General features: G+C 43.1%; 1 protein-coding gene across 38 annotated transcripts in view; it reads left to right on the forward strand.

Moving 5' to 3' along the window:
- PLEKHA6 (pleckstrin homology domain containing A6) overlaps positions 1–27,291 on the forward strand; it is a 199,170-nt gene that overhangs the window by 107,573 nt on the left and 64,306 nt on the right. For 36 of the 38 annotated variants that reach the window (XM_083745662.1, XM_083745666.1, XM_083745697.1 and 33 more), the window contains one exon: positions 26,307–26,387. In XM_083745662.1, the coding sequence (XP_083601788.1) occupies positions 26,307–26,387 (81 nt within the window). Of the gene's footprint in view, positions 1–11,371; positions 11,679–21,681; positions 21,738–26,306; positions 26,388–27,291 lie in introns of those variants that run through there. The other 2 variants (XM_083745699.1, XM_083745698.1) reach the window with 2 other exon arrangements.

A 27,291-nucleotide genomic window follows, 5' to 3' on the forward strand; every position in this document is an offset into this window, starting at 1 on the left:
TGGTGAGAAAAATGTATATGTAAAAGGAGCACCTGAGAATTGAAATGAAGAAGATTCCATTTAACATGTGTCTTTCCTAGTGCCTGCTTCCTGGAGCTCAGCTCTAAGGACTGGCAGCGCTGGCTGCGGAAGTGCCCTGCCCTTGTGTGCTGAGGGCTTTTTGCGTCTTTGTTCCTTCCATTATTAACTTTCCTCCCCAGAGTCCTCTGCTTGTTAATTTGCAACACAGCAATTTCAGACAGCAAATAAAAGCAAGGGATAACCAGCCACACAGGTTCAAATGGTAGCCAGGAGGATTTATCTACTTTTGTGTAATAGGAAGTTCTGAAATGGGCCACAGCAGCAAACACAGATAAGCCTTTCAGAGCCCAAACATTTGCTTTTGTAACCCTTTCCTAGTCAGTCAATTGCATGCCATGAATTGAAATCAACTATGCAGAACGGCGAGACACACCTACATTCTGTATTTATTTATTTTTTACTAATTTCTTTTTTTAAAAATGGATTTTGCCAGATTTAAATGATCTTTGATTTTGATCCTAATAATCTCTGCTGCAAGCATGGAGCCTGATTAGAGCAGGAACAATCACCTTCTACCTAATAGGATTAACTTTATGGCTAGTTGAAACCCATTTTAGGGCTTGCTTGCTTAAGACTTTTTGTGTTGGCGCTTGCCTGCTTAATACTCCCTGGCTATTCCACTGTGCAGCATTAGCAACATGGCCTAGGTGCTTCCAGATGGGGGTTTATTCTGGGATTGGTGCATGCAAATTTTCACATAATTTAATCTGGATTTAGACTTTCCATGGAAAATCTGATGAATTTTTTTTTAAAACCAACAACAACAATCCACAATGTGTTGCCAACCATCCATTTGCAATACAGTGGTACCTCAGGTTACATACGCTTCAGGTTACATACACTTCAGGTTACACACTCCGCTAACCCAGAAATATTACCTTGGGTTAAGAACTTTGCTTCAGGATGAGAACAGAAATCGTGCGGCAGCAGCAGGAGGCCCCATTAGCTAAAGTGGTGCTTCAGGTTAAGAACAGTTTCAGGTTAAGTATGGACCTCCAGAACGAATTAAGTACTTAACCTGAGGTACCACTGTATTAAGTCCCTACCTGGAAGAACCCTTTGCCTCTCTCTCAGAGATGAATTCCTGTCATAACCTCCTGCCTATTAGACCCTCTCCTTAACAGTGCAGAAGCCTGGGGCCTCTTGCTTCAGCGTGGCTATTGCAGACCGTCTTCTTCCTTCACTAAGCGAATCTTTGGCCCCCTCCGCTTCCAGGTTGCCATGCTCCGTGCGCTGCTTTTTGCCAGCATCTACACATCATGCTCCACCACACACCCTGGAGTTGCGAAGCAAAGCAACAGATTTTATTCACGAGCCACGCGCCTCTTTGCTGTGGCCTGGGATGGCCCAGAATGAGCCTCGCCCCAGGCCACTGAATCTCTGAGGAAAGCTTTCTGGTTCCTCCTCCCAGGAACAGAGGCATGTTTTGTGTCTGCCAGCCAGCCCAGCTCAAGGAAATGGTGATGCAAGAAGGGGAAAACACCTGCCGCGGGCCCAGGCTTGTGCAACCTGAGTTACTGCATATTTTTAGTCTTGGCAGCATAAATGGAATGGCTTGCCTGTTCTAACAATAACCACCACCATCTCAAACCACCCAGATTTTTTGTTGTTTTGGTTAATGCTGTATTAGTGTTATGTTTTCTTTCTTTCTACAATTGCAGATGGCACTAATTCAGGGGTGGGGAATCTTTTTCAGTCTGAGGGCCACTTTTCTTACTGGGTAATCTTCCTGGGGGGACCTGCCTCATGGAAGAAGAGGGAGAAAGTGTCACTACTAGCAGTGTCCTGCCACACAGAGCAGCCCTGCTGGTCAGGCCAAAGGCCCAATCTAGTCCAGCATCCTGTTCTCACAGTGGCCAACCCAATACCTATGGGAAGCCCACCAGCAGGACATGAGGGCAACATTTGTGATTCCTCACAAGTGGTAAACAGAGGTCTACTGCCTCCAAATACTGCTAGTGAGCCTCTCCCCCCCCCCCAAACCAGTTTTCAATGTTGTAGGCTGTTGCACAAGTCTGCTGATCCATGCAGTCAATGGGCCATGCCATTCGATCTGTCTCACTAAGTCTATAATAATCTTAGCCTTGTTTTCAAAAGGGGGAGGATTGCAGGTCGTGGGTCCCTGGCATGCTGTTCCCTGTACTTCCAGTGCAATTAAAAGAGGATACCCAGTTACCTACGTGAGTGGTCAACAGCAGAAGCAATTAGCAGGGGAAGGTGTAGCTGTGGGGCATGTTAAGAGGCTCCCCGCTCAAGGCCTGTGAGTCAGAAAGAAAGGGAAGACATGCAGGTGACCCAGCTAGGAGCCAGTCTAGCAGCTTGCTGAGTGCCATCAGCGCTGCAGTGACTGGCTTTTGGTTAACCTTTGTTGTCTGAGGTGCTTCATGGCATTTCTTCATGGAGGTGAACAGTGCAGGGCTCTCTGCTTTTACACAGTGCTGATCCCCAATGCCTAGTGAAGATGGCAGGCTGAAAGGTGCAGAAGAAAGATGTGCTCAGGAGCTCTGTGAGAAAGGGGCACTGGAGGGCTGCATTGGCATAGGCAGCTGGTTGTTGAGACATATGTAAAGGATAAAAATCTGCACTGAGTGGTGGGGAGATGAAGATCTGCACTGAGGAACTTCTGTTCTTGCAGGAGGACTCCACCTGTTTTGCTACTTGGATTCATACAACGGACTTCACATACACGCATGCATATTTTGACACCTGAGGTGTATGTTTTTACAACCCACCTTATTGTAAGTTGTTTTTATTTCATTTTAGTTATTACATTTGTATACCACCTTTTCCTTCAAGGAGTTGAAGGCTTCATACGTAGTTCTCCTCTCCCTATTTTATCCTCATGGCAACCCTGTGAGGTGGGTTGGGCTGAGAGACAGTGACTGGCCCAAGCTCACCCAGTGAGCTTCATGGCTGAGTAGGGATTTGAACCCTGGTCTCCCAGGTCGTAGTCCAACACTCTAAAGTGGCCTCAAATAAGTATCTGCATGTGTATCTCTGTAACTGTATCTGAATCTGAATCTGAATCTGAATCTGAATCTGAATCTGAATCTGAATCTGAATCTGAATCTGAATCTATCTGTACTGTGATGGCCCAAGGGAGAGAGCATCTATAGAACCCATCAGTGATCCCTGTCTCTCCAGGAACACATGCATCTATTGTCTCTTTGACTGCAGAAATCAGAGAACCGTACCCACACAGGATGCCTTTATTTATGAAGGGTTACATAAGGCTGATATTTATGGGCACAGAAATTATATTTATGCAGGCTGTAGGTGATGTTTATGAAGAGCTATGGATAGATCACTGGAGTGTCTAGCCTTGGAGTCAGACTCTGCGGTTTACCTGAGTCAATTGAGCCAAGATGAAGATGAGATTCCATGAAACAGAGCAATTTAAATCACCACCTATAAATCCCAACTTCAGAAGGTGATGGCTTATGCCTTCCTACATAGCAAGTGGTAGATATTTCCTCTCACTCATCCAGATCTTTCCAGTGGCAGGAAGGGCATGGAAATGAAGTGTGCACCATTAAGCTTATCAACCTGGTGATATTTTTAATGAAAGGCCTGTGGATTTTTTTTTTTAATTCTAGGAATTTAATGGGAAGGCTGGAAAAGAATCAGAAGTTGCAAATGGCAGAGTTTAATGATGGGTGTGTGTGTGTTTATGTGGAGAATCCCATCTGTGGGTTTCAGCCAGTTCTAAAACAGCACTATCAGCTTGGGGTCAGGTGTGCGTGCCGATGGGTTTGTTTTTAGCACTGCTTGTTGCATCAGCCAATGTGCAAGAACCATGTGTTCCCAACCATGGACTGTACTGAAGATAAGGACACTGTGGCTAATAACCTTAACTTCTGGGCCCCCATGGGTGTCAAATGGGCAGCACACTGTGCCTGTTTTGAGAACAGATTGGAACAGGAAGCCACTTGTAGCAACGTAGTGATAGCCCCTTTGCTGCCATAGTGGTTGCAACAACTGTGGACTTAAGCACTTCGGACATTAACAATGCCCTTTTGGGGAGGCAGGTCTATTTTTCTCAAGGAAGAAAAAGAGCCCATCTATACTTGTGCTTGGGGATGACAGGATGGGTCATGCTGCAAGGAGATGCGTAGGTCGGATAGCCTAATTTGTGAGGGCTGGTGAGAGGAGCTGTCCCTTTCATCCCCCTGATAATCTCCGTAAGAAAGAGGCAGCTGCGGAGGTAATAAATTTTGTGTGAAGGTGACCTTCTTTTACTTGTCAGTCCTATTTCCTTAGGCTGAAACTTATTCTGTGCTCAGGCAGAGGCAAAAGAATCACCTCCACCTTCCTTTCAAAGAAATGCCACGTTTCAGAAATGCCCAGTGGAACACCAGGGTTGCCCCTTATATTTCAGCATTACAACTACACTGAACAACGGACGCCAGATCTCTTTGTCTGTAGAAGCCATTGGGGGCATTCCCACATTCAATGAGGATTTAATATTTGCACATTAATAGTAGAGCTGTACACTTAGATAGTAAGTCACATGCTTGTGTATCTGTCTCCACAGTAGCTGAGCTGCACAAATGAACAAGTGTGCACTCTTTTACACAAACACTTGTACGTGTGTAGAGGCAGCTTGTGATTGTGTTCAATGTCATCTGTGAAAAATACTACTGTGATACCTTCAATCAAAATTTATTACCCCTGCAATTAAATTATTTTTACAAAGAAAGAGAGTGTGTGTGTGAGAGAGAGAGGGGGAGGGAAGGAAGGAGAAAGAAAGAAAGAAAAAGAAAGAGAGGGAGGGAGGGAGGAAAGCTTGCTGCTACCTGCCCCTCTCTAGCTGTCATAACCAATGTGGTAATAGGTTAGGCCATGTATCTTCAACTTTTTAGAGATGCAGACCCAAATATGCATTTAGGGACCCATTCCTTAATCCTTCACCATTTATATTTGCATGGTGATGGTGCTCCTGTTGTGACCCAGCTTGGATTAGGGCGTGACCCACTAGTGGGTCCCAACCCATCACCTGAAGACCAGTGGACCTGAAGGGCATGTGGTGCTGCAACATTCAGTGAAATTTACTTGCCTGTGAATCCGCTTGTTGTGTGACACACCCTGTGACACCATCTCCAGATGTTTCCTGCCTGACTTTGCAAAGGGGCCTGCAGGAAATAGCTCTGCCCCCTCGATGACACTGTGGGTGCCAGTAAAACTCCCAAGTCAGCATGCCATGGGCTGAGTCTGAAAGAGGTGTTTGTGTGAGCCCTTTGTGTTTTCATTGTGCAATGTGTCCCCATCACAAGGATGAGGCTATGGTTATCATTAAGAAGTGAATTGAGAAAGAATACTCTGCACATGTTCGGAAGTATTTTCTTTGTAACTACTTCACATTCATAAACTACGCTTCACATTCATAAACTATGCTACCACTCCAGGAAGTAAACCCTGGTAAGTCATAAAGGGGTTAAAATCAGCCAGTGCTGGAGATATTCACATGGGTAGTGAAAAAATGCTTCATACTTGCTTCTCTGTTAGCCGTGTGTTATAATATTGATTTGTTTAAATTAATTTTAAAGGATTTTTTTTTTGTCAAAGAAGAGAGAGTGTATGCAAAATTCCACACCTTCTCCTTTAAATCCAAAACTACAAAGCCTTTACAGATGTGAGCTAGGAAATGTTACTATTGGAAAGCTTGCAGCCAATAACAGGGTCAATATAAGGACCTTTCCTTATTGGCTTCCAGACTAGAACTAATCAGGCTTATTGGAAGGTCTTTCCTCCAGATGATCTTTTTTGTTTGTTGTTCAATAAATGCACAGTTGTTACTTATTAGATGTAGGGACCCTTTCTCAACTTGGTACCCTCCATATATATTGGATTACAATTCACATCACCACCACCTATTAGCTCTGCTGGCTGGGGATGATGGAGGTTGGAGTACATCAACATCTGAAGGGCTACAGGTTCTCTGTACCTGCTGCAGGGAATGCAGATTTGTTCTCTCCAAGCAGGGTGACTAACACTTCTCCTAGGATGTACAAAAAAGTGACTGTATTCATATGTAGTAATAAACTATATTTATTATTATATGAGTGAGCCTTAGGCTCATACATCCCCCTTGTTAGCAAAGTCATATATAGAATGCAGAGGGAACCCAGAGAGAAAAGTCACTTCACTGAGGAAACTGAACAGTGTATAATTTGAGGAGAAGTAAACAGACAAGTTTTGTCTTTCTTAGTTCTGGCCGTGTACATAGCAAGGAGACATTCAACCAAACATACAGACAGGGCCGTCTTTAGCAGATGCGGCACCGGGGTGCAAATATCTGCTCAGTGCCCCCAAATTACCACGGATAGTGGGGGGCAGCGGCGGCGAAGCTGCACACTGCCAGCCATGGGTGGGTGGGTGTGCAACTCTCCCCCATGCTGCTGCAGGAGAGCAATCCGCACAGAGGCTTGGGAGGGAAGCCGCGCGCCCGCCAGCCATATGTTTGACAGGGTGCAGCTGGTGGGCATGCAGGGAAAGGGGAGGCCGCCGGCAAAGCCGTGCAGCTCTCCCACTTGCTGGGGCGCCCCTGAGAGGCTGGTGCCCTGGCGCAATGAACCACCAAGCCGTATGGAAAAGATGGCTCTGCATACAGAGGAAAACTTTCTCAGAACTGCACAGCCAATTAGAGCACATGCTACCCTTGGTGAGGATCATACCACTGTGCTTGGTTGCTCAGCAATGCCTCCACCTGCCCCTCTGCTTGGCTAGTTGACTTTAACATTAACAAAATTAACCCTTAAATTACAAACTGAATGATCCCGGTTGTTTCACCTTCCCCAATTCTCCTCTGCGAGATGATTGGAAAGTTTCACTTTATGTTGTTGATAAACCACAGTTTAATGTTATGCCCAAACCCTACATTGTGGTTAAGCTAAGGTTACCAGATTTTTTTCAATTAATCCGGGGACACTTTTCAACTTCCTACTAAATAGATGGATTTTGTGAAGGGACTGATTTGTAAATCTGGGAACTGTCTCCAGGAAACGGGGATGTCTGGTAACCTTAGGTTAATCTCAGCTATGGTTTATTATAATGTCTGCTTCTGAAACCAATGTTTGAAATCAACTTATATCAGTAAGCCACAGTTAAAGACTAGCCACAGTTTATGGAGGTTCAGACATAACACTAAATGCAGTTAGTTACAAAGAGAACTGAATGTTTCCCATTCCCCACTCTGAGACCTCTGGGTATAGGGTGGTATAAAAATTCAATCAATCAATCAATCAATCAATCATCTCCTCCTTGCAGCCGCACTGGGAGAAGAAACAAAGTGGGGAGAGCACATGAGCCTGAGGCTTGTTCATGTAATAATAGACCACAATGTACCATTTCCTGTGAATTCAGTGATGTTGGGAAAAATACAGTTCTTCCCCTAGCTAAGTCATGCAGTGCACTTCCAAGTGGCATGTGATATTTGGTACCACAAGCCTGCCATCCTCAGTGACGAGTGATGCTGCTCACTAATAGATATTTTTGACCTTTAAAGATACGGTAAGTTACCTATTTTGAAGCTGAGTGCAGTCCACCCACACTGTGCCAGTAGGACCATTTGCCAATCTCTCTCTCTCAAAACAGGAAATATTAGCAAGGTGATCTTTCTACCACCCCCTTGCTGCAATATCTTGCATTTCATGAACCTCTTGATTAAAACAACTGGTTTTTTGTTGCCTGTTTAGGTCTTTGAGTGTTGTGCTGTTAAAACGTGGGCCAGGAATCTTTTTCAGCCTAGGGGCCACATACTCTTCCGTGCAACCTTCTAGGGGCCGCGTGCCAGGGCTTGGTGGGGCCAGAGACAAAAGTGGGGCCAGTGACAAATGTGACTTTTACCTTTGTACAGTAGGCTAGTATATCCCCCCTTTTTCTTTCTTGTATTAAAAAAAATCAATCAGTAAAAATGATTTTTTTTAGATCAATTCATTTATTAAACTCTGTACAGGACAACTGTGTTTATAGCAGTGTAGGTTTTAAATTACAGTCAGAAAGCTTTTAGTGATAATTTTATTTGTAAACTGCTTTGAGCTTTTCCTACAATCAAGCGGTATATAAATTTTATGAAATAATAAAAGAAAACAAATAAAAGAAAAACATAATAAAGAAAAGAAAAAAGTGTGTGTTTGGGGCTCTGCGATCTTGCGTGGGTGAAAGACACACAACCCAGTTTTGGGATTCAGCATGCCGGAAGGTATGGATCTATTCCCCTCCATTCTGTTGAGAGAGGATAATGTGCCACTAAGGTTCCTTTAGGAAGAACGTCAATATATACTACCAAGCTTTTTTAAAAAAATAAGATTAAATGTATGCATTTTAAAATATCTGAAATGGCTCTGAGATTTACTGCCTTCATCAATTTCTATTTCAAATGTCATTGAATGGCTTGAGGGAGAATCCTCACACCCACTTTGCCTTTCTTAAGTCTGTCTGGTTTGATTGTTATGAAGGCAGAGTGAGACCAATCAATTTTCTTCTTGATATTGGTTTAATCCAGTGATTTCATGGTGGCTCATTTTGGTTAATTACTACTAGGCAACCTGCTTCTGAGAAAACATGTTTATGATTGGGAGGTTTATACAATTTGAGGGCTTTGTATTTACTTATTGTCTTGCATTTACATTCCACCCTCCTTTTGGCATTGAACCCAAGGCAGTGTGCATCTGGTTCCCAGGAGGTCCCCCATCCAGGCCCTGACCAGACCCAGGCCTGCTTAGCTTCAGCAAGGTGCTGGCCCTAAATGCCTTCAGACCACACCCTGGGAACCTGTAGCTGATTTCTAGGTTTTATCTTTTGTATAGTATGACAGATATCTCATGTCTGATGGGAGGTGAACAACCTGTACCTTATTCTGCACAGGGCAAAGTGCTGTTGTGAGGGGATCAGTCAATCCTGGGAGAAGTATATAGTCTGCTTTAGCTGGGGTTGCACTCTTTCTCAAGATACAGGTTTGTAGTTTGGGGGAGCTCCTTGACCTGGCACTGTTTTACGAAGGCTAGGAAGGTGGTAGCACTGACTAGGGGTGCCTTTCACCTGCTTAAGTCGGTAAGCCAACTGTGCCCTTACCATGTGCATTCATGCCAGCTTCCCTGAAGATGGCTCACTGTTGATTGCCAGGAGGAAGAGGAGATAGGCTGCAGGGAAGTCAGTGTGGTGCAAACACACAGGCAGGAACACTGGCTTACACTTCCAGTTTACAGCACTGCCTTGCAACAGTGACCCACCTTCCAGGAGCTAGTGTAGTGGTCCCACCCCACATTCTGGTCCAGAAAATGAACAAGTAACCATAGGAAACAATGCAAAATTTGAGTCATATGCTTCCTCCTCCCATTCCCAATCAACACCCTAGTAGCAAAAGGTTTGGATGTAAAATTGGGGTTAAATGCCTCTGGACCTCATTTAAGATGCTGGTTCTTACCTTTGTAGGTCTAAATGTTTGGAATCTGAGCACCTTAATCTCTGCCTTCTCCTATGTGTGCCTTCCTATGCATTCCATGCGTAATCAGAAACCTTGTTCTGTGTGCACCCTTATGCAGAAGAGAACCAGGCAGGGCTTTTTCAGAAGCAGTGCAAGTGTTATAAAATGTCATCCCAAGGGATGCCTTCTTGGCCTCATCACTTGCTAGCCTTCCATTTCTAGGTTTCAACACAGTTGTCTCAGTTGTTGGTTCATAGTTGTCTCTCATATTTGTGCACTCCTGTTGCTGTTGGTTGGATTCTGCTTGCTTGATGCTGTTTGCAGGTTGATTTTATTGCTACTGTTTTGTTCATTGTTTGTGTTTCTTGCCTGTTGGCTGCTTTGAGTTTGAAAGAAAAATGAGATACATCATCAAAATCATGATCATTGCAGAGGTTACTCTCAAGACCAATACACATAATGTTACTAAAGGTGTCACTTGAAGAACAGGATATAGTATATTGCAGGAATTCTTAGCTTTGAGTTAGTAGAATGTGAGTGGGCTGGCAAACCTAGACTTTCTACCCAGCCAGGCATAGAAAGCATATTATTTATTGCATCGTTGTTCAGAAATCCCACTAAGTGCAGTGGGTTTTAGTCACAAATAAATGTTCATAGGCTTGTAGCCTGACAGTCAGGGCCTGCACATCTAGGATGATAATGCCTGGATAGCAGGCAGTCTAGAATATGCTTCCTCTGTCAGCAGTCAACTGTAAAACACATTTTCCATTTTGAAGATTTGTTAATATAACCTTCCTATTGTAAAACTTTTCTGGTTGGAAGCGCAAATGCTTGCTGCTCTCTGCCCATGGGTCTTTGTTATTTATGTATGATATGTGCTTTGATCCTGAGATGGTCCTGCTGTTTATTCTTTTAGACATTTTTATTCTGTGGGTTATTAGTGGCTTGGAGGACCGTTGTGGGTCAGAAAGCAGTGCAGAGTTTTCATATAACAAATAAGGGAAGGGAAGGGCATTAGTAGTTAGATTATGGGTCCAGGAGAAAGATTGACAAAGTGTACAAATAATACAATTACTGAACTTTTCAGATTCATGCAGCATTAAATTGCCTTAGCCTAATCAAAACCAATATGGCCTAATAAGCCAGCATGGAGAGCAATTTAAGGGCATTAGGACCACTTGACATTAAAGGAGCATTAGTGAAGCAAAACAGGATCAAGGAGGAAATCTTGGTGGCAAACCTGAACAAAGGGAGCAGCAAAAAAAATATTTCCTGTGCGTCTGTTAAATGAGCTGTTTCATATGGTGTTTCTTTCTTGATTTTAAGAAGGTGTTGCAGCTCACACTGAGTCTCAGATAAAGGGCGGGATGGAAAAGGCATGTTTCAGAACCAAATATCCATTTGATAGTCGCAGTCTATTTATGGGCATCATCGTTGTAGCATACTTAAGATAGGAGATCAGTCATACAGAGTTTCTAGGACTATAGAGCTCAGCTCCCCAAGAATCTTTTGCTAAGGGAAATGCCAGCATTTTATGCTCTTCACCTTCAGCCTTTACAAAAAGCCCTTCTTCCTAAAATACTCTGATCAGGTTAAAGCACAAGCTGTCTCCTGCTGCACCTGCTGTGTGTGTGTGTATTTGGACACATGCCGGTGTCCGTATAGCCTTCACCTTTCTCTCCTTGGGGGAACTGAGCTTGAAATCTCTCTCTCTCTCCACCCCCCCACTCCTTTGCAATGCCTGCTGGCTGCTGCTATTGCTGCATGTGAGGCTGAGAGCATTGTTTGAATGATGAGGCTGGACTAGGTTAGATAGACCCTGGTGCCTGAGAGAGGGAGAGGCAGCAGATCTCTCCCTCTCCCTCTCTCTCCCTCTCCCTCTCTCTTGCCTGCCCAGAAATCAGAACAGAAAGACAGAAAGCAGCTGCTGTCTTCCCTGAACTCAAGGAGAGTAGAGAAGTTTAAAGATGGGGGAAGCATACTGGACCACCACATCCCTATCCTTGCCGGCACAGGACTTTCCGTTATGGCACATTTCCTAAGGGCACAGGGGAACCGGCTGTGCTCCGGGAAGACTTACCTTTCACCCACCTTCCAGGGACATGGTTGCAGGCAGGGATCGCAGCTGAGACTTTGCCACCATGCTCAAGTTCCGAGCGGACCGTCGGGTCAGGTAGGATTTTCCAGGAGATGCTGCAAGGCTGTAGAGCGGAGGCAGCGGGGTCGCGGCCTTGTCATTCTTGCTCTGGGGGCTCATATGTTTCAAAGAATGGCTCATTGGGAACTTCATTTTGGTCAGTGACTGCTGCATTGCAGTGCTGGGGTAGCAGATGCTTAACTCAGGAGTTTGTGGAATAGGACCAGAAGAGGCAGCTGCTGGGGAGGGAATATTTAAGGCGGTTCTGGGGAAGTTAGCTCGGTGGCGTTAGTGCTGAACCCTGAAAGCTGGAACTGGGGGTGGGGTGGAGAAGGAGGTGGTTGGACGAGTGCCAGCAGGAGGTGCAGAAGCCACACACAACTACAAAGGATTCTGAAGGGGGGAGGAGGGAGCCTGAGAATAAAAGGCAAACCTGCTTCTGGCTGAACTGATTAAAGAACCCTTCTGAATAAAGGCTGGAAGCAAAACAGTGCAATGGCTATAAAAAGTCCCACAGGCTATACCTGTCCATGAATAACACTCTGGGTGGTTTCGGCAGCTCCAGGAAAGTTACTTTTCACATGGCTTTGTAATGTGTGCTCAAACTGAGTCTCTTGCTACCGTGTTCCAGTTTAGAAATGAAACAGTACTTGAAGGTAGAGTGCCAAGAAAGAATAACGATCAGGTAAATTTACACCAAAGCTAAGAAATATTATAATGCATGCAATAGCCCTCATACATAACAGTAGTAGTAATAATATAGTACAGTACCTTCAAGATACCTGGCTCTTTAAAGGTAAAGGTAAAGGTACCCCTGCCCGTACGGGCCAGTCTTGCCAGACTCTGGGGTTGTGCGCCCATCTCACTCAAGAGGCCAGGGGCCAGCGCTGTCCGAAGACACTTCCGGGTCACATGGCCAGCGTGACATCGCTGCTCTGGCGAGCCAGAGCTGCACACGGAAACGCCGTTTACCTTCCCGCTAGTAAGCGGTCCCTATTTATCTACTTGCACCCGGGGGTGCTTTCGAACTGCTAGGTTGGCAGGCGCTGGGACCGAGCAACGGGAGCGCACTCCGCTGCGGGGATTCGAACCGCCGACCTTTCGATCGGCAAGCCCTAGGTGCTGAGGCTTTAACCCACAGCGCCACCCGCGTCCCATACCTGGCTCTTTACAAGTGAATAAAAAAGACAGGCCCCTGCCCTGAGGACCTCACACTCTAAAGTTTTAATAATGGGGAAAGTCACAAGGGAGATGCAGGACGGTAAAAGCAAGGGGAACAAATAATGGATGTGGGCAAACACAATTGTAGGTACTTTGTTGTTAATTAGGAATGGTGATGGGTTCAAGCAAGAGTTTCTGATCTGACATTGTTGCAGAACACAGTGCTAACAGGTACAAACACTAGTTCTCCCTCTGAATTTGGTGCTGGGTATGGACTGATGTTGTCCAAGTCAAAAGTTTATGCCTGTCTTCTCATATGAAACACCCCCATCATTCTGGCTTGTCTCTGTAGTTAGGAAGCGAGACTCTGCCTCTTGTATGTCTCATTGCCATCCTTACATGGTCACTAGCTATGCTGTAACTCATTTTTCCAAGTGCACTAGCATAAACATAACAGTATCATCTCCCCCCACCCCATTATTATTTTTAAAAAAATCTGTTTTGGGGACTTTTGTTCCTTTATTTTCTCAATTTAAATGCAACATTATTTATTTGAGATGTGAACTACTAAAAAATTCTCAAGTAAATTGGTGGGAACAAAACATGAAATGGAATTATGTACTGGCTATTTTTTATTTAAAAAAACTTAGTTGATGTGATTTCATGCTTTCTACTGAAACTCTGTGTACTTTCGGAACTTCGGTTTAGTGACAAGGCTTATTTATCCTACTCAAAACACAATTGCAATATATTCTTAGCTTGCATGTTGACATTGTGCAAGGTGATGAACCATTTGGATAGCCTAGCCTAGACCTATCTCTACTAGGCAAAGGAACCAGAAAGTTGGGGGGGTCATATACCTGTAGAAATAGATAAAGCACAAGACTTTAATTTAGATGCTGGGCTGGGAAATGGAAGACCTCAAAATAGACCATCATAGTAGCCTTGGAGAAAGTTGCTTCATGCTGCTTTGGGCTTCAATTCCTGAAAGTAAAATGGAGATGTGGGCATCCTGACAATTGTGATGGAAATTTATCTTGAATTAACAGGTGGTGGGTTGCATTTTCTTGTGGCATACCAGAGGTAAACCCAGCCACATATTAGAACCCTGAGAAGTCCAGGAAGCAGAATATTCAGTTGAGTTACCTCTTCTTCCTCATCGTACCCTGTGTCATTGTTACGCTGCCTCCCAACTGGAGTTCACTGTTCAACAATGCTTAATGTGCCCTTCTCAGAGGATGCAGCCCAGGGCAATTGCTCTGCTCTCCCAAAAAGGCATTTGTTAAAATTAGAAATGATATATAGATGAGAAACCAACTTTTGTAGATCTCAATGTTTATTGCAATTGGCACCGCTGTGAAATTATTGAAAGATGATATTCTCTTCCCTTACCTGTTTGCTACATGCAAAACTGAAAACATCCACCACACACCTGCCAGGTTTGAAATAGGCCACATGAATCTTCTGGCAGAATCTGCAGAAGAGCCCCAGATCTCCACAATTCCACCTTTATGAGCTCTTGAACCCCATCTGTGACTGCTCTCCACACTTCCTGCAGGGTTAAGCTCACAAGTATCTTTCACCTCACCCCATCCTAGGATTTTCATATTGTCCTGTGCCTTGCAATCGAATTTATCTTACTGCGTTTTGACATGGTAAATTTACCCTTGGAAGATATTGCCATGCTACTTCTGTGTCATGAATACTTCATTTGAAGGTGCCCTCATTTGGGGACATCTGATATTTGCCATCAGGGTCACTTTAGCTTCCAAGGATAAGTCTCAGCTGATGAGGTCAACAACACGGTCCCTCTTGGGGTTTGCATTCTAGGTGCACTACAAAATTACAAGAGCATCATCTGTCTTGATTCTTCATTATGTTTCATACCACCACAAATAAATGCCAAGATAATCCCAAATCATAGACAATTAGTGCAATATTGGATTATTCTAATGGTTCATCAGGCTATTACTTTAATAGTGGAAGAGCACCTTAAATATTACTGAGTTGTACATGGTAGTGCAGTTGTGCAGGGGCACTGCTTCAGATTTCAGGAAGGGGTGAGGGCAATCTGGACACACACTATATAGAACCAAGTTCAGATATATGTGCTGTCCTGAAGGATGCTTCCTGTTTGAGGATAAATCCCACAGAGGTGAAATAAGCCTGCGGAGAGTATTTATGTGCAATAAATAAATTAAAAAATAAATAGGCAAGATCATGGCTCAGCAGGCAGGAGGCAGCAGTAATCGTCGTGAACACACAGTGCAAGAGAGAATAGGAAGAAAATCGTCAGGACCCTGGACAGAAGCCAGTCAGCAGGCAGGTAGTGTTGTTCCAGCACTGGTCAGAAGCCAATTTAAGGCTGAAATAATGCTGCAAGGAGGTGTATAATCCACCATAATCAACTAGTCAAAATTGTAGCTCTTTGGTTCTGAAGTGTTCGCTTCAGTAATGAAGAACTATATTGGCTACAAAATGCCAGGAGACTAGGGAGCTTCGGGGGGGGGGGGGTCGTGGGTGACCAAAGACATCAGCAGGGAGATAATCCCAAGGTGGCGAGCAGAGAAAGCATGGCCTCTGGCAGTTCATCTGTGGGATATTCCCCAACAGCTGTTTTCCTGAGATGGTTGATCACTTTGCATTGTTTTATTTTTTTTTTTTTAATAAATTTTTATTAGGGGTTTTTACAAAATAAAGTACAAAGATAAACAACCTTTCTTTTATCTCAACAGAGTTTCATGACTTCTTTGGACTTCCTCACATCTCCCGCTGCCATTTTCATCATCATAAATTTTTCCCAGCAATTTATCATCTAATTTGCAAATTTTATAACCACTTATTTAAATATAATCCTCTGTAAATTAATTTCTCTTAATCTCACTTTACATCCCATTTCGATCCGATTTTGTGGTGGCCTATTATTTATGATCAAACATCCTACTTAACTTTCCACCAAATCACAATATTTTTGTAAATAAGTCTTAAATTTCCTCCAATCTTCTTCAACCCTCTCTTCTCCCAGGTCTCGAATTCTGCCAGTCATCTCAGCCAGTTGCATATAGTCCATCAGCTGCATCTGCCATTCTTCCAGAGTGGGTAGATCTTGAGTTTTCCACTTCTTGGCGATAAGTATCCTTGCTGCTGCTGTTGCGTACAAAAAGAATGTTCGATCCTTCTTTGGCACCATCTGGCCGACAATGCCCAGGAGGAAGGCCTCTGGTTTCTTAAGGAAGGTATACTTAAATACCTTTTTCAGCTCATTATATATCATTTCCCAGAAGACCTTCACCCTGGGACAAGTCCACCAGAGGTGAAAGAATGTTCCTTCATTTTCCTTACATTTCCAACATTTGTTGTCTGGCACATGGCATATTTTGGCTAGTTTAACTGGGGTCATGTACCACCTATATATCATTTTCATTACATTTTCCTTCAGAGCATTACATGCCGTGAAGTTCATCCCCGTGGTCCACAACCTTTCCCAATCCTCAAACATAATATTATGCCCAATATCCTGTGCCCACTTTATCATGGCCGACTTAACCATTTCATCTTGTGTATTCCATTTCAACAGCAAGTTATACATTCTTGAGAGTACTTTAGTCTTAGGTTCTAACAATTCTGTTTCCAGCTTCGATTTCTCCACCTGGAATCCTAGCTTTTTATCCTTTTTAAAAATTTCTTGAATCTGAGCGTAATGTAACCAGTCTCGCACTTTGTCTTTCATTTTTTCCAAACTCTGCAATTTCCAATTGTTGCCCTCTTTCTCTATTATTTCCCAATATTTCGGCCATTTGGCCTCCATATTGGGTCTTTTTCGGGCCTTAGCCTCCAGAGGTGATAACCATCTTGGAGTTTTATTTTCCAATAGGTCTTTGTATTTTGTCCAGACATTAAACACTGCTTTCCTGACAATATGGTTCTTAAAGGCCTTATTGATCTTAACTTTGTCATACCATAAGTATGCATGCCAGCCAAATGCATTGTTAAAACCTTCTAAATCTAACACATCAGTGTCCTCTAGAAGTAGCCAGTCTTTTAGCCAGCAGAAAGCTGCGGCTTCGTAGTACAACCTTAAGTCTGGCAGGGCAAAGCCCCCTCTTTCTTTCGCGTCAGTTAATATCTTAAACTTAATTCTGGGCTTTTTGCCCTGCCAGACAAATTTAGAAATATCTCTCTGCCACTTCCTGAAGCACTCCGTCTTATCCACAATTTGCAATGTTTGAAACAAAAACAACATCTTAGGCAATACATTCATCTTAATAGCAGCAATTCGGCCTAACAAAGAAAGCTTCAATTTTGACCAACTGTCCAAGTCTCTCTTAATTTCAGACCAACATTTTTCATAATTATCCTTAAATAGACTCAGATTTTTTGCTGTTATGTTTACCCCTAGGTACTTTACTTTTTTAACCACAGTTAGTTCTGTTTCTCTCTGAAACCGTTCTGACTCTGCATCTGTCAAATTTTTTCCCAACACCTTAGTTTTCTGTTTGTTTAGTTTAAAGCCCGCTACCTGACCAAAGTCCTGAATCAATTGTAACACTCTTTTTGTACTAGATTCTGGCTCTTGCAATGTCAAAACAAGGTCATCTGCAAAAGCTTTAAGTTTATATTGTTTCACTCCGATCTGAATCCCTTGCACCAACCGGTCCCCTCTAATCAAGTTCAAGAGCACCTCCAGGACAGAAATAAACAACAAGGGGGAAATCGGGCAGCCTTGTCGTGTCCCTTTTTCAATCTTAAACTCTTCTGTAACCACATTGTTGACTATCAGTTTTGCCTTTTGTTCTGAATAAATCGCGTCAATCCCATTTTCAAAACCCCGCCCCACTCCCATTTCTTTTAAATTCCCCTTCATAAATTTCCAAGAAATGTTATCGAAGGCCTTCTCCGCGTCTATAAAAATTAGAACTGCTTTAGTGTTAATATTTGTTTGCAAAAGTTCCAAAATGTCAATAATGTTCCTTGTATTAGCAAATAAATGTCTTCCTGGGAGAAAGCCTGCCTGGTCTTTATGAATTATCTCATTTAAAACTCTTTTGAGTCTACCTGCCAAGACGTCAGCAAATATTTTGTAATCCACATTTAAAAGGGAAATGGGACGGTAGTTCTTAAGTTGTGTCTTTTCAGTTTCTGATTTTGGTATCAATGTGATGAAAGCTTCCTTCCACGATTCAGGCGCCTTCTTTCCCTCCATAATTTCATTGCTGACCTCCATCAGTGGTTGAATCAAATAGTCACTTAATGTCTTATAGTACTTGGAGGTCAAGCCATCTGGCCCTGGAGACTTGCCCAACTTCATATTCTGAATGGCCTGTTCTATCTCTAGTCGTGTTATTTTACTATTCAGGAGTGATCTATTTTCTTGTGATAGTTTTTTAAGTCCATTTTTCTCCAAAAATTTTGCAATCTCTTCCTCCTTTTGTGGCCCTTGAGTGTATAATTTCTTAAAATATTTCTGGAAACATTTTCTAATTTCCACCGGGTTCTGAATATTCCTTCCTTCTATTTCCAAATTTGTTACTATGTTCAGCTTTTGTCTCTTCTTCAACTGCCAAGCCAGCAGTTTCCCACATTTATTAGCCGATTCAAATGTTTTTTGTTTCATTGATTTAATCTTCCATTCTATTTCCTGATTTATCAGTTTGGAATATTGTGCCTGATGAAGTTTAATTTCTCTCAAAATCGGCTGTGACTTCGGGTTTACTCTTAGTTTCTTCTCTAACTCTTTAATTTTCCCCAAAATCTTGTCCTTTTTCTCATTTTGTAGTCTTTTCTTTATGGCGTTCTGTTGTATCAAGAACCCTCTCATCACAGCTTTGCTTGCGTCCCAGATTGTTCTTTTTTCCACAGCAGTGTTCAAATTTATCTCAAAATAGTCCTTTATTGTTTTTTTGGCCTTCTTGATAATCTCCTGATCTCTAAACAAGTTGTCATTCATCTTCCATCTAAAGGAGCCGGTTGGTAATAATGTCATGTCCATTTTCAACGCGTTATGATCGGAGCAGGTCTTTGGGCAGATTTCCACTTTCTTCACCTTAGGAGCCAGACCTCTAGAAATCCATATTTGGTCAATTCTTGTCCAAGTCAGTTGGGCTTCAGAGAAAAATGTTCCTTCTTTCCCTAAGGGGTTCTTTGTCCTCCATATATCAATCCAGTCCATGTTGTCTGTCATTTCAAAAAAAGTCTTTGGTAGTCTGCCTTCTTTAATAACCTTTTGGCTTTGTGACCTATCCATATTTGTAGAAACGATCCCATTCATATCTCCCATCATAATGATGTTATCATAGTCCAGATAGTCCAGCATAATCTCATGCAACTTCTTGTAGAATTCTGATTTCCCTTCATTTGGAGCGTAGATTCCTAATATCAAAATTTTCTCTCCTTGGTGCTGTATTTCAATTGCCAAAATTCTTCCATGTTCATCTTTAAATAAAAATTTTGGTGAGAGGCTCTCCTTTGCATATATCACCACTCCTCTCTTCTTAACTAAGTCCGAAGATATAAATTCTTGGCCTAACCTTTTATTTACCAATATTTTTCTGTGGAGCCTAGTCACATGTGTTTCTTGTAAACAAGTAATGTCTAATTGCTCCTTTTTTAATATGTGAAAGATTTTCTTCCTTTTTTCCGGACTGTTGCAGCCATTTATATTCCAACTTAAAAGTTGCAGAGACATCCTGGATAGATCTGTTTAGTTTCCTTGGGATGGTATTTTGTTCTGTGAGTCTTCAGGGTTCTGAGGTACAGGCACCTGTGGTGGTTCAGGCCCTGAGGGTAGTTCAAGTCCTTTATGAAGGTCCTCTCCGTAGGCAGTCAAAAACTTATCCCTATCTTCCAAAGTTCTAATTTTAATCTTCTTCCCTCTAAAGGTAAAAGATAGTCCTTGGGGAAAGTCCCACCTAAAGATGATTGAGTTGCTTCTCAGCAATTTTACTAAGTCCAAATATTCAGATCTAAGATCCAACAGCTGTTTAGGAATGTCCTTAAAAATCTCAATTCTTTTGTCCGAAATGTTCAAGGAGCTTCCGTAGTGCAGGCCCAAAATCTTGTCCCTTTCCTCCTTTGATCTCAACGTAATCAAACAGTCTCTGGGCCTTTCTCTCTTTGTGAGTCTTCCAAGTCTGAAGGCTGACACAATTTTAAAGTCTTCCTCCTCTAGACCCCAGAACTTGGAGAATTCTTTGGTCAGAAACTCAGCTAGATTGCCTTCTTCCACTTCTGGTATCGATCTTATCCTTAAATTAATCTCCCTGTTCCGAAGTTCCAACATGGAGAGATAGGTCTGGTGTTCCCCAACCTGCTTACTGAGCGGCCTTACTTCTTTTTCCAACTCTCCCACTCTTTGACTGGTCTCTTCGGCCAGTTTCTGATTTTCACCTGCAGCCTCCTTCAGTTGTCCGATTGCTTGTGCATTCTGTGCAACTTGCCCAGATAATTTGTTTAAAGTTTCTGTATTAAGGTCAATTTTCGCAGTTTGTTGATCAACTTTCCTCTCCAAAGACTCCAATTTCTCAAGAATTCTCTCTAATACAGAACCAGATCCTCCTGAGGCCATCTCTTCTAGTTGTAAATCCTCAGTTTCTTCCTCCCCTGCCTGTGACAGGGAGGTAGCTTTTTCCTCCGAGGGCAAAGTGGGCACAGATGATCTGCGTGCTTGTGAGGCTGCAGTTACGGTTGTCAGAGTTGTTTGTCTGGTCCTTAATCCCTTTCTTTTTGCGCCACTCATTCCAAAGTTATCTAGCAGTCAAGGTCAAGCTGAGTTGTTCCCATGGGAAAACTACGGCCCAGGTGGTAGCAATCAAACAGAGGGCCGGGAAATAGAAAGTAAAACAATGTTTTTGTTGTAAATCCTCAATCCTCTAGGGGGAGCATAAAATGTCCTAGGAAGAAGAGTCCATTCCACATACGAAATCTGAACCAATACTTAGGGATCTTCACAAAAGTAGTTTTAGCAGAGTTGGTTTTAGGTTTGCCACAATATTTCAAGTTGTGCTTACTGGAGTTCCAAAATGCAAGAACGTAACCATTCTGAACTCCCTCAGACTGTCTCAAAGTTTAAATAGAATGTATCCAAATTTGCAGTCTGACAGTTCTACTGCTCAGGCAGTTCTGACACCTGGGCTTCTTAAACAGAATTGTAATCCACAAAGAAAGGAGTATATAAGTCCTAATAAAAGTCCAAAAATCAATTGCTTACAGTCTTTAAAGGGAAAAGTAATTTCTGCGGGTGCTCAATCTGAGCTGTCAAAAGTTCTCTCTGTGCCTCCACTCCTCCTGCTCTTTGCTTTAAAAGTCAATGGCTGCGGAGGACGGACTTCCTTTTCCTCGTCTCTCCGCTTTCAGCTTATTTTCAATATTTTTAGTCCCGAAATTAAGTAAAGTCCTCAATTACTCACGGGTTGTTGCGTTTTAGAATCTTGTGTTGAAGGAAGAAAGGTCGGCGCTCACCGGCAACGGCAGCGCGGCTTCGCTCCGCTGAATGCGCATAGACCCACAGCGCCGCTACCCCCTCTGCGATCCGGAGCCCCTTACGGGGTTCCCTCAACGTTTCGGGGGTAGCTCCTGGCGCCCGCCGGGTCCCGAGACCGCAGGCTTCCGCTGCCTGCGGTTTTCCAGAACGGGTCTCCGCTTCGCCGTAGCGGACGACCCTTTTCCAGCGTAGCTTCCCTCTCCCGGTTAGGAAAGGGCAGCCATTACCGTTCGCGCCGCCTCCGGAAGTCCACTTTGCATTGTTTTAAACCAGTGCATTACATTTTCTGTCAATTTACAAGCCTTGTTGTCTGCATGCGGATGCTGAGGCATGCATACCAATTGGCAGAGGAGAGGGAGACCAAGAAAGGGTAGAAGAGGGTGCCTTTAAAGAGTTGAGATCCACTATCCCAAAATGCCAGTGGAAGTAAAGGGAGGAGGGAACTGTTTTGAGGGGTGAGTAGGGAGGAAACAGGTTTGCTATTTTGGTGATGGAGAAAATGTGCTTTGGAAGAAGATGCGGAGGGGAGAGTGCTCTTGTGCTTGGGCCCTGCTTGTGGGTTTCTCCACAGGCATCTGGTTGGCCACTATGAGAACAGGATGCTGGGCTAGATTGGTTGTTAGCCTGACCCAGCAGGCTCTTATTATGTTCTCAGAGTGGGTGATTGGGAGGCAGAGGACTGTGGAGAAAAATTAGGTGAGAATGGGAGAAGGAGACAGGCACTGAAATTGGGGTCAGCAAAAGGGAGCCAGTGTGGTGTAGTGGTTAAGAGCAGTGGACTCGTAATCTGGTGAACCGGGTTCGCTTCTCCGCTCCTCCACTTGCAGCTGCTGGGTGACCTTGGGCTAGTCACACTTCTCTGAAGTCTCTCAGTCCCACTCACCTCACAGAGTGTTTGTTGTGGGGAGGAAGGGAAAGGAGGATGTTAGCTGCTTTGAGACTCCTTCAGGTAGTGATAAAGTGGGATATCAAATCCAAACTCTTCTTCTTCTTCGTCTTCTTTTTAAATCTACCTCCTGCCTCATCTCTCAATTCCATGATGGTCTCCTCTTGTTTCTTTTAATAGGTAGTTCCTGTATCAGGATCTGAGTAAGGAATGGCCTCCTATGCACTTTTCCTTACAACTCCTGCTGTTTTGTTATGTAATGCTATTCATGGTCTCATTTCATACTCTAGATAGTATCATTCGGATCAAAGCAAGGTGTGCCAGTTACAGCTTGTTACCCAGCACCTGCGTTTAATCTGCTCCAGGAAATTTCTGTGGTCTTAGTCCAAAGCTCCTTGAAGCCAGCAGGATCGCCTTGATTGCCATGGTCTCTGCCCTCCCCCACTTCGGCTTATGGATGCTTCACCCTCAAAGCATCTTTCTCCTATGAGCTAACTGGTCTTGTGCATGTCTGATATAATGAACTAGAGTCTGAGTTTTGCAGCTGGCTTGTGAAAATGAGTTAAGGGGCAGGGAGCTCAAAGGGTATGGGTGTGTGTTGGAACTGATAATGCTTAAAGACTAGCCCTGCTCTGCTTTACTGCTTGCATGCACCCCCATGTTCAGTTTTGTTTTTTTAAAGCCAACCCAATTATTAGAGAAATGCCATTAGCCTTCAGCATTCCTTTAGCACATGGAAGTTAACCCCTTTCATAAGTTGCAAGTGGTTCGGAAGCTTTGCTGAGATTGGCAGAACCTACTCTGTTTTATGTTGATCTTGGATTTTATAACCCTACCCACAACTGGCTTTGGGGAAAGGGTGGGGGGTGCTGTGGTTGAACTTGCCACTCCATAAACATTTCCTAGAAAGGATGTTATCAAATTAAGAAAAACAATTCAGTGAAAGTAGATTCAGGTTTAGCAGGAATGGCAAGTTTGGCTTTAAAATGTGAAAATCATTTCCTGATTTTAAGGACTAGACTTCTGTAGTTGGAATATATTGTAAAGCCTTCATAACCTCACAAGGAAGGATTTGTTTTAGAAACTAGTGATGAAGTGCTGCCATGAAGGTGATTGGGAGGGGCAGCTGCTGGCCAAGTGATATTCAGCCTGCCAAGTTGTTCATCCTGGGGAAAGGGTCAGACTCCAGAGTAATTCTGGGGGTGTAAAGAGAATATGGCAGCCCAACCTGAGTAAGCTGGCCATTGTGTCACTGAGTCTTCTGTTATTTATGCACACACTCCACACTCATGTTCACTCATGCCTCACTGATAACCATGTCTAGGTTCCAAATTGTCAAGTGGCCCTAAATTTCTTTGCTGTCCTTGTGTGGTTTAGCTCCTTGCTTTGCAATAAACTTTATTCAGTGCTCTTCTTGCCAACTCTTTGCCCCAAGATGATGCCTGGCCATTTAAAAGCTCAGAGGATGCACAGAAAGAAGTTGCAGCGGGTGAGGAGGAAAGGCTTCCTTTGTGCAAGGGACAAATTGTGTGGAATTCCTCACGTGCAGCCAAACTTGTGATTTGTTCTTATGCAGTTCACACAACAGGTTCATCATGTGCACACTCAGTTCATGAGATCAGGGCATAAACGCACACACACACACGGCCTTAGACAACCTCCCTCAAGGTGGGGTGGAATGAAAACCGTTGGTTTTTTGTTTTGTTTTTGTAAACAGGCCCAGAGAAGTAACAATGCCCAGCAGGCCAAGATAACAGAATAAGTTCTAATTAAAATCTGTGTCTGGAAAAGCACATCACAGAGTGCTGCTGCCTCGATTTGTTTTGGCTTCTGTAATTTAATAATTTTTTTTTTGAGCCAGTACACTGCAGTGTTATTTGGAAAAGCACTAAATGCTTATGGGGTAGGTCTTGTTGGATAGATCTGTTGTTCCATGTGGGGTCTCTGTCTCTGTTCTTCCCCACTCCCAGATACAGTGTGTCTGTCTGTATCTTCCCTGAATGTGGTAAACTTAGCAGAAATAAGGGTATCCTCAGCCTTTCTTTCTGGTGTGAATCTGATGCACAGACACGGGTTCATTAGAGGAACATTAAAAAATAAGATTTCCTCCTACCTGCATTCTAAAGTGGTCTTGTCCAAAATTGTCCCACCTCTGCTTTGCGCAATGTGAAAATGATCTCTTAGGTTTAACTAGTTAGTCCTCTGAATGGCATCATCCTTTCGCTAAATTCTCTCTCATTCTTTAGCACCAGTGGAGTGACAGCTTTCTGTACCAATGTATTTGTGAAGTGCAGGTCCATGGCACTTTCATAAATGACACAGAGGTGCCACTTAATATATATATATATATTGAGGTACTTGTTTGTCAGCGGATCATGGTGGAGGTGGGGCATTTTTGAATTTTACCATTGCAGTTGCTCACTGGGAGACATGAAAAATGGATGGAGACATTTCTTTCATTCCTATCAGCAGCAACGTTTACACTACAGGGCTAGTCTTGATCTGGCAGCAACTAGCCCCAAACCTGTAGAGTGAGTTCCTATCTTCTTTAGCATATGGTTTAAATCAGTGGCATTTGGCCAGAGTTTGCAGTGTTCAAACAGTCGAATTCTCAAAATGTTTCACTGGCAAAAGGCTTGGTGAAGGCTACAAAGCACTCTTTCCAGATTTCTGCCAGCAGACAGTGGCCATTTTAGCCCTTGAACAGAAAAAACAACTAGGCTGCGTAGCTCTTGATGTCTCATTTAGGAGGGTGCATGAAAAGGACTGTATTAATATTCTCCCTCCACTGTAATATGCTTTGGGCCTCAGGTGTGCAATGATAATATTTCAAACTGAATCACAGTTGCTGTTTGTGGAGACTTTAATTATTGTGGTTGGTGTGTGTATTTGTGTGTGTGTGGTTGAATAACTGACAGAGAGAGCTGGGACCATGAGAAAGGCTTTCTTTTGAGTGGCAGGGTGAAATTCACAGGTTGCTGAGCTCACAGTTTGTTTCCTGGTGTCTGCGCAAGTCTTTCATTGGTGTATTATGTATGCTGCTTCCTTTTCATTAAAGCCATCAATACAGATGCTGTTTATTCCAGGCGGTGTCAGATCTGTATGGAAAAAACTCCGTGCAGGGTGAGATATGCCTCCACAGAAGTTGACAATAAGAAGCCTGGCTGCTGTGATAGCATAGCTCCCCAAAATGAGCACTTACATTGAACTGTACGTGCTATTACGTGTTGATGGTTGATTCATTGGAAGCATTCTGTAGGCTATAAGCACATTTGAGACAGCAATGACGGGGTAAAGCTTTTGTAGATTCTGTAAGTTAGGCTCAAAGGCAGATTGCAATTTCCTTCTCTGATATGAGCAAGGGGAAAACATAAACATATTTCTATACCTGCAGTGAAAGTAGAGACGTTTATAGTATCACAATTGATCACCGGGCCAGGTGTAGCAATAAAAAGGCCAGAACTTAAAAGCAAAGGGTCTCCTTGCACACTGGCACTCCCTCTAATAGTGAAATCAGGTGGTGCGTGCCGACAGAAATGGAGCCAAATTGGTACCACTGGAAAATGAGATGGTAGTATAAAATTTAAGGGGGCAACCCCACCCCCAAACTCAGGATTGAATATACTCAATCCTGTGGCCATATAATGTTGAGTCTCAGTTGTAATTATTTGTATACCCAATTCATTTCACTGTTGATATATTGTTATTATTTTGCTGATGTTACTACTACTACTACTAATGTAGTTATATACCTTGAATTGTTTTCTTTTTCTTTTTGAAAACCTTGTGTGGCGGCTCTTTCCCTTTAAGTCACTTCAACAGTCTTAATAATTCAAAATTCAGTAGAAATAATCAACTAATAAGAAATTATTAATTGATTAATGATTATAAATCAAGTGGCAAATGCATTGAATTACTGCATAAAGGGCAGTTTATTGAATTAACTGATGCCGCTGGTCATGTAAATCCACTGCCGCTGAATAGTTATAGATACTGGGTGATCATTCTGAAAGATGGATTGTCTGGACAGGTTATTAATTCTGTGGTATCTAACGAATCCTCAGCCAACATGGGGAGTGTACTTCAACCTGAGCCACCTAATTAATGCATAGCCCGTCTCTCTTGTGTGTTTTTCCAGCCATAATGAAAGACGGAACACTTTTATTCACCCAGTGACTGGCCAAATCCCAGAAGAGAACAACCAGTTTGACTTGCAAAGGTAGGTCCTCTCTCTCATTTTGAGCACAAGAGTGGAGGTTCATGAAGGAGACGAGAAGGCTTAAGTGTGCCACCTGAGAGCAAATGGCATTCCTCTTGCCCCAGAGATACAGCTCAAGAAAGAATGGCAAGGATTTGCTGCAAGGCAACTTCTGACAGATGTGAAGAAGCATTTGTGCCAGTCTTCCCTAACCTGCAGCCCTCCAGATGTTTATGAATACTGCTTCCATGAGCCCTAGCCAGCTATAGTCCAAAACATCTGGACAGCACCAGGTTGGAGAAGGCTGAGGGCTTGTCCACACTTCTGCTTGTCCCTTGCCTAGAGAGCATTGAGCCAGACATTTTTCTGCTTGCCCCATGTTTTCTAGATGTGAGTCCAAGTGTGTTGCCTTTCCTCCACCACTTTCCCAAAGAATACCTTCTCTCTAGCACTAATTTGGAGCAAACATCCATCTGTAGAAAGCTCAGTTGATGTTTGCTTTGATTCAGCAGTCAACAGTGGGTTTTCCCTGGGGGAAAGCAGCAGGGCAAGTGGAAGTGTGGAAGAGCCCTGAATAGTACAACGTAGCTCCTGATATTGTTGAAGCTGGTGTAAAGATGCTCCATTGATTTCAATGAATTGTGACTGTAGACCAGCACTCATGACTTTATTTGAGTATGCAAATAACAGCATTATATATAAATAAACCAGACGGCATTATGTGCTAAAGATAATAGAAAATATTTATTTACTTGTTGTATATAGTCGTGCATCAACAAATTTTACCTAGGCAGCTTACCTGCAAAAATAGAATATTAAAAATGCAAAATGCAGAAATTAAAGCATACCCACAAACCAGTACAAATGCAACATAATTCTTCCTTCTAGCAAAATATGCTGGAATATTATGCTTCTCTTTTTGTCT

This window comes from Podarcis gaigeae (genome assembly GCF_964106915.1).
Source record: "Podarcis gaigeae genome assembly, chromosome: 6".
NCBI classification, from domain to species: Eukaryota; Metazoa; Chordata; class Lepidosauria; order Squamata; family Lacertidae; genus Podarcis; species Podarcis gaigeae.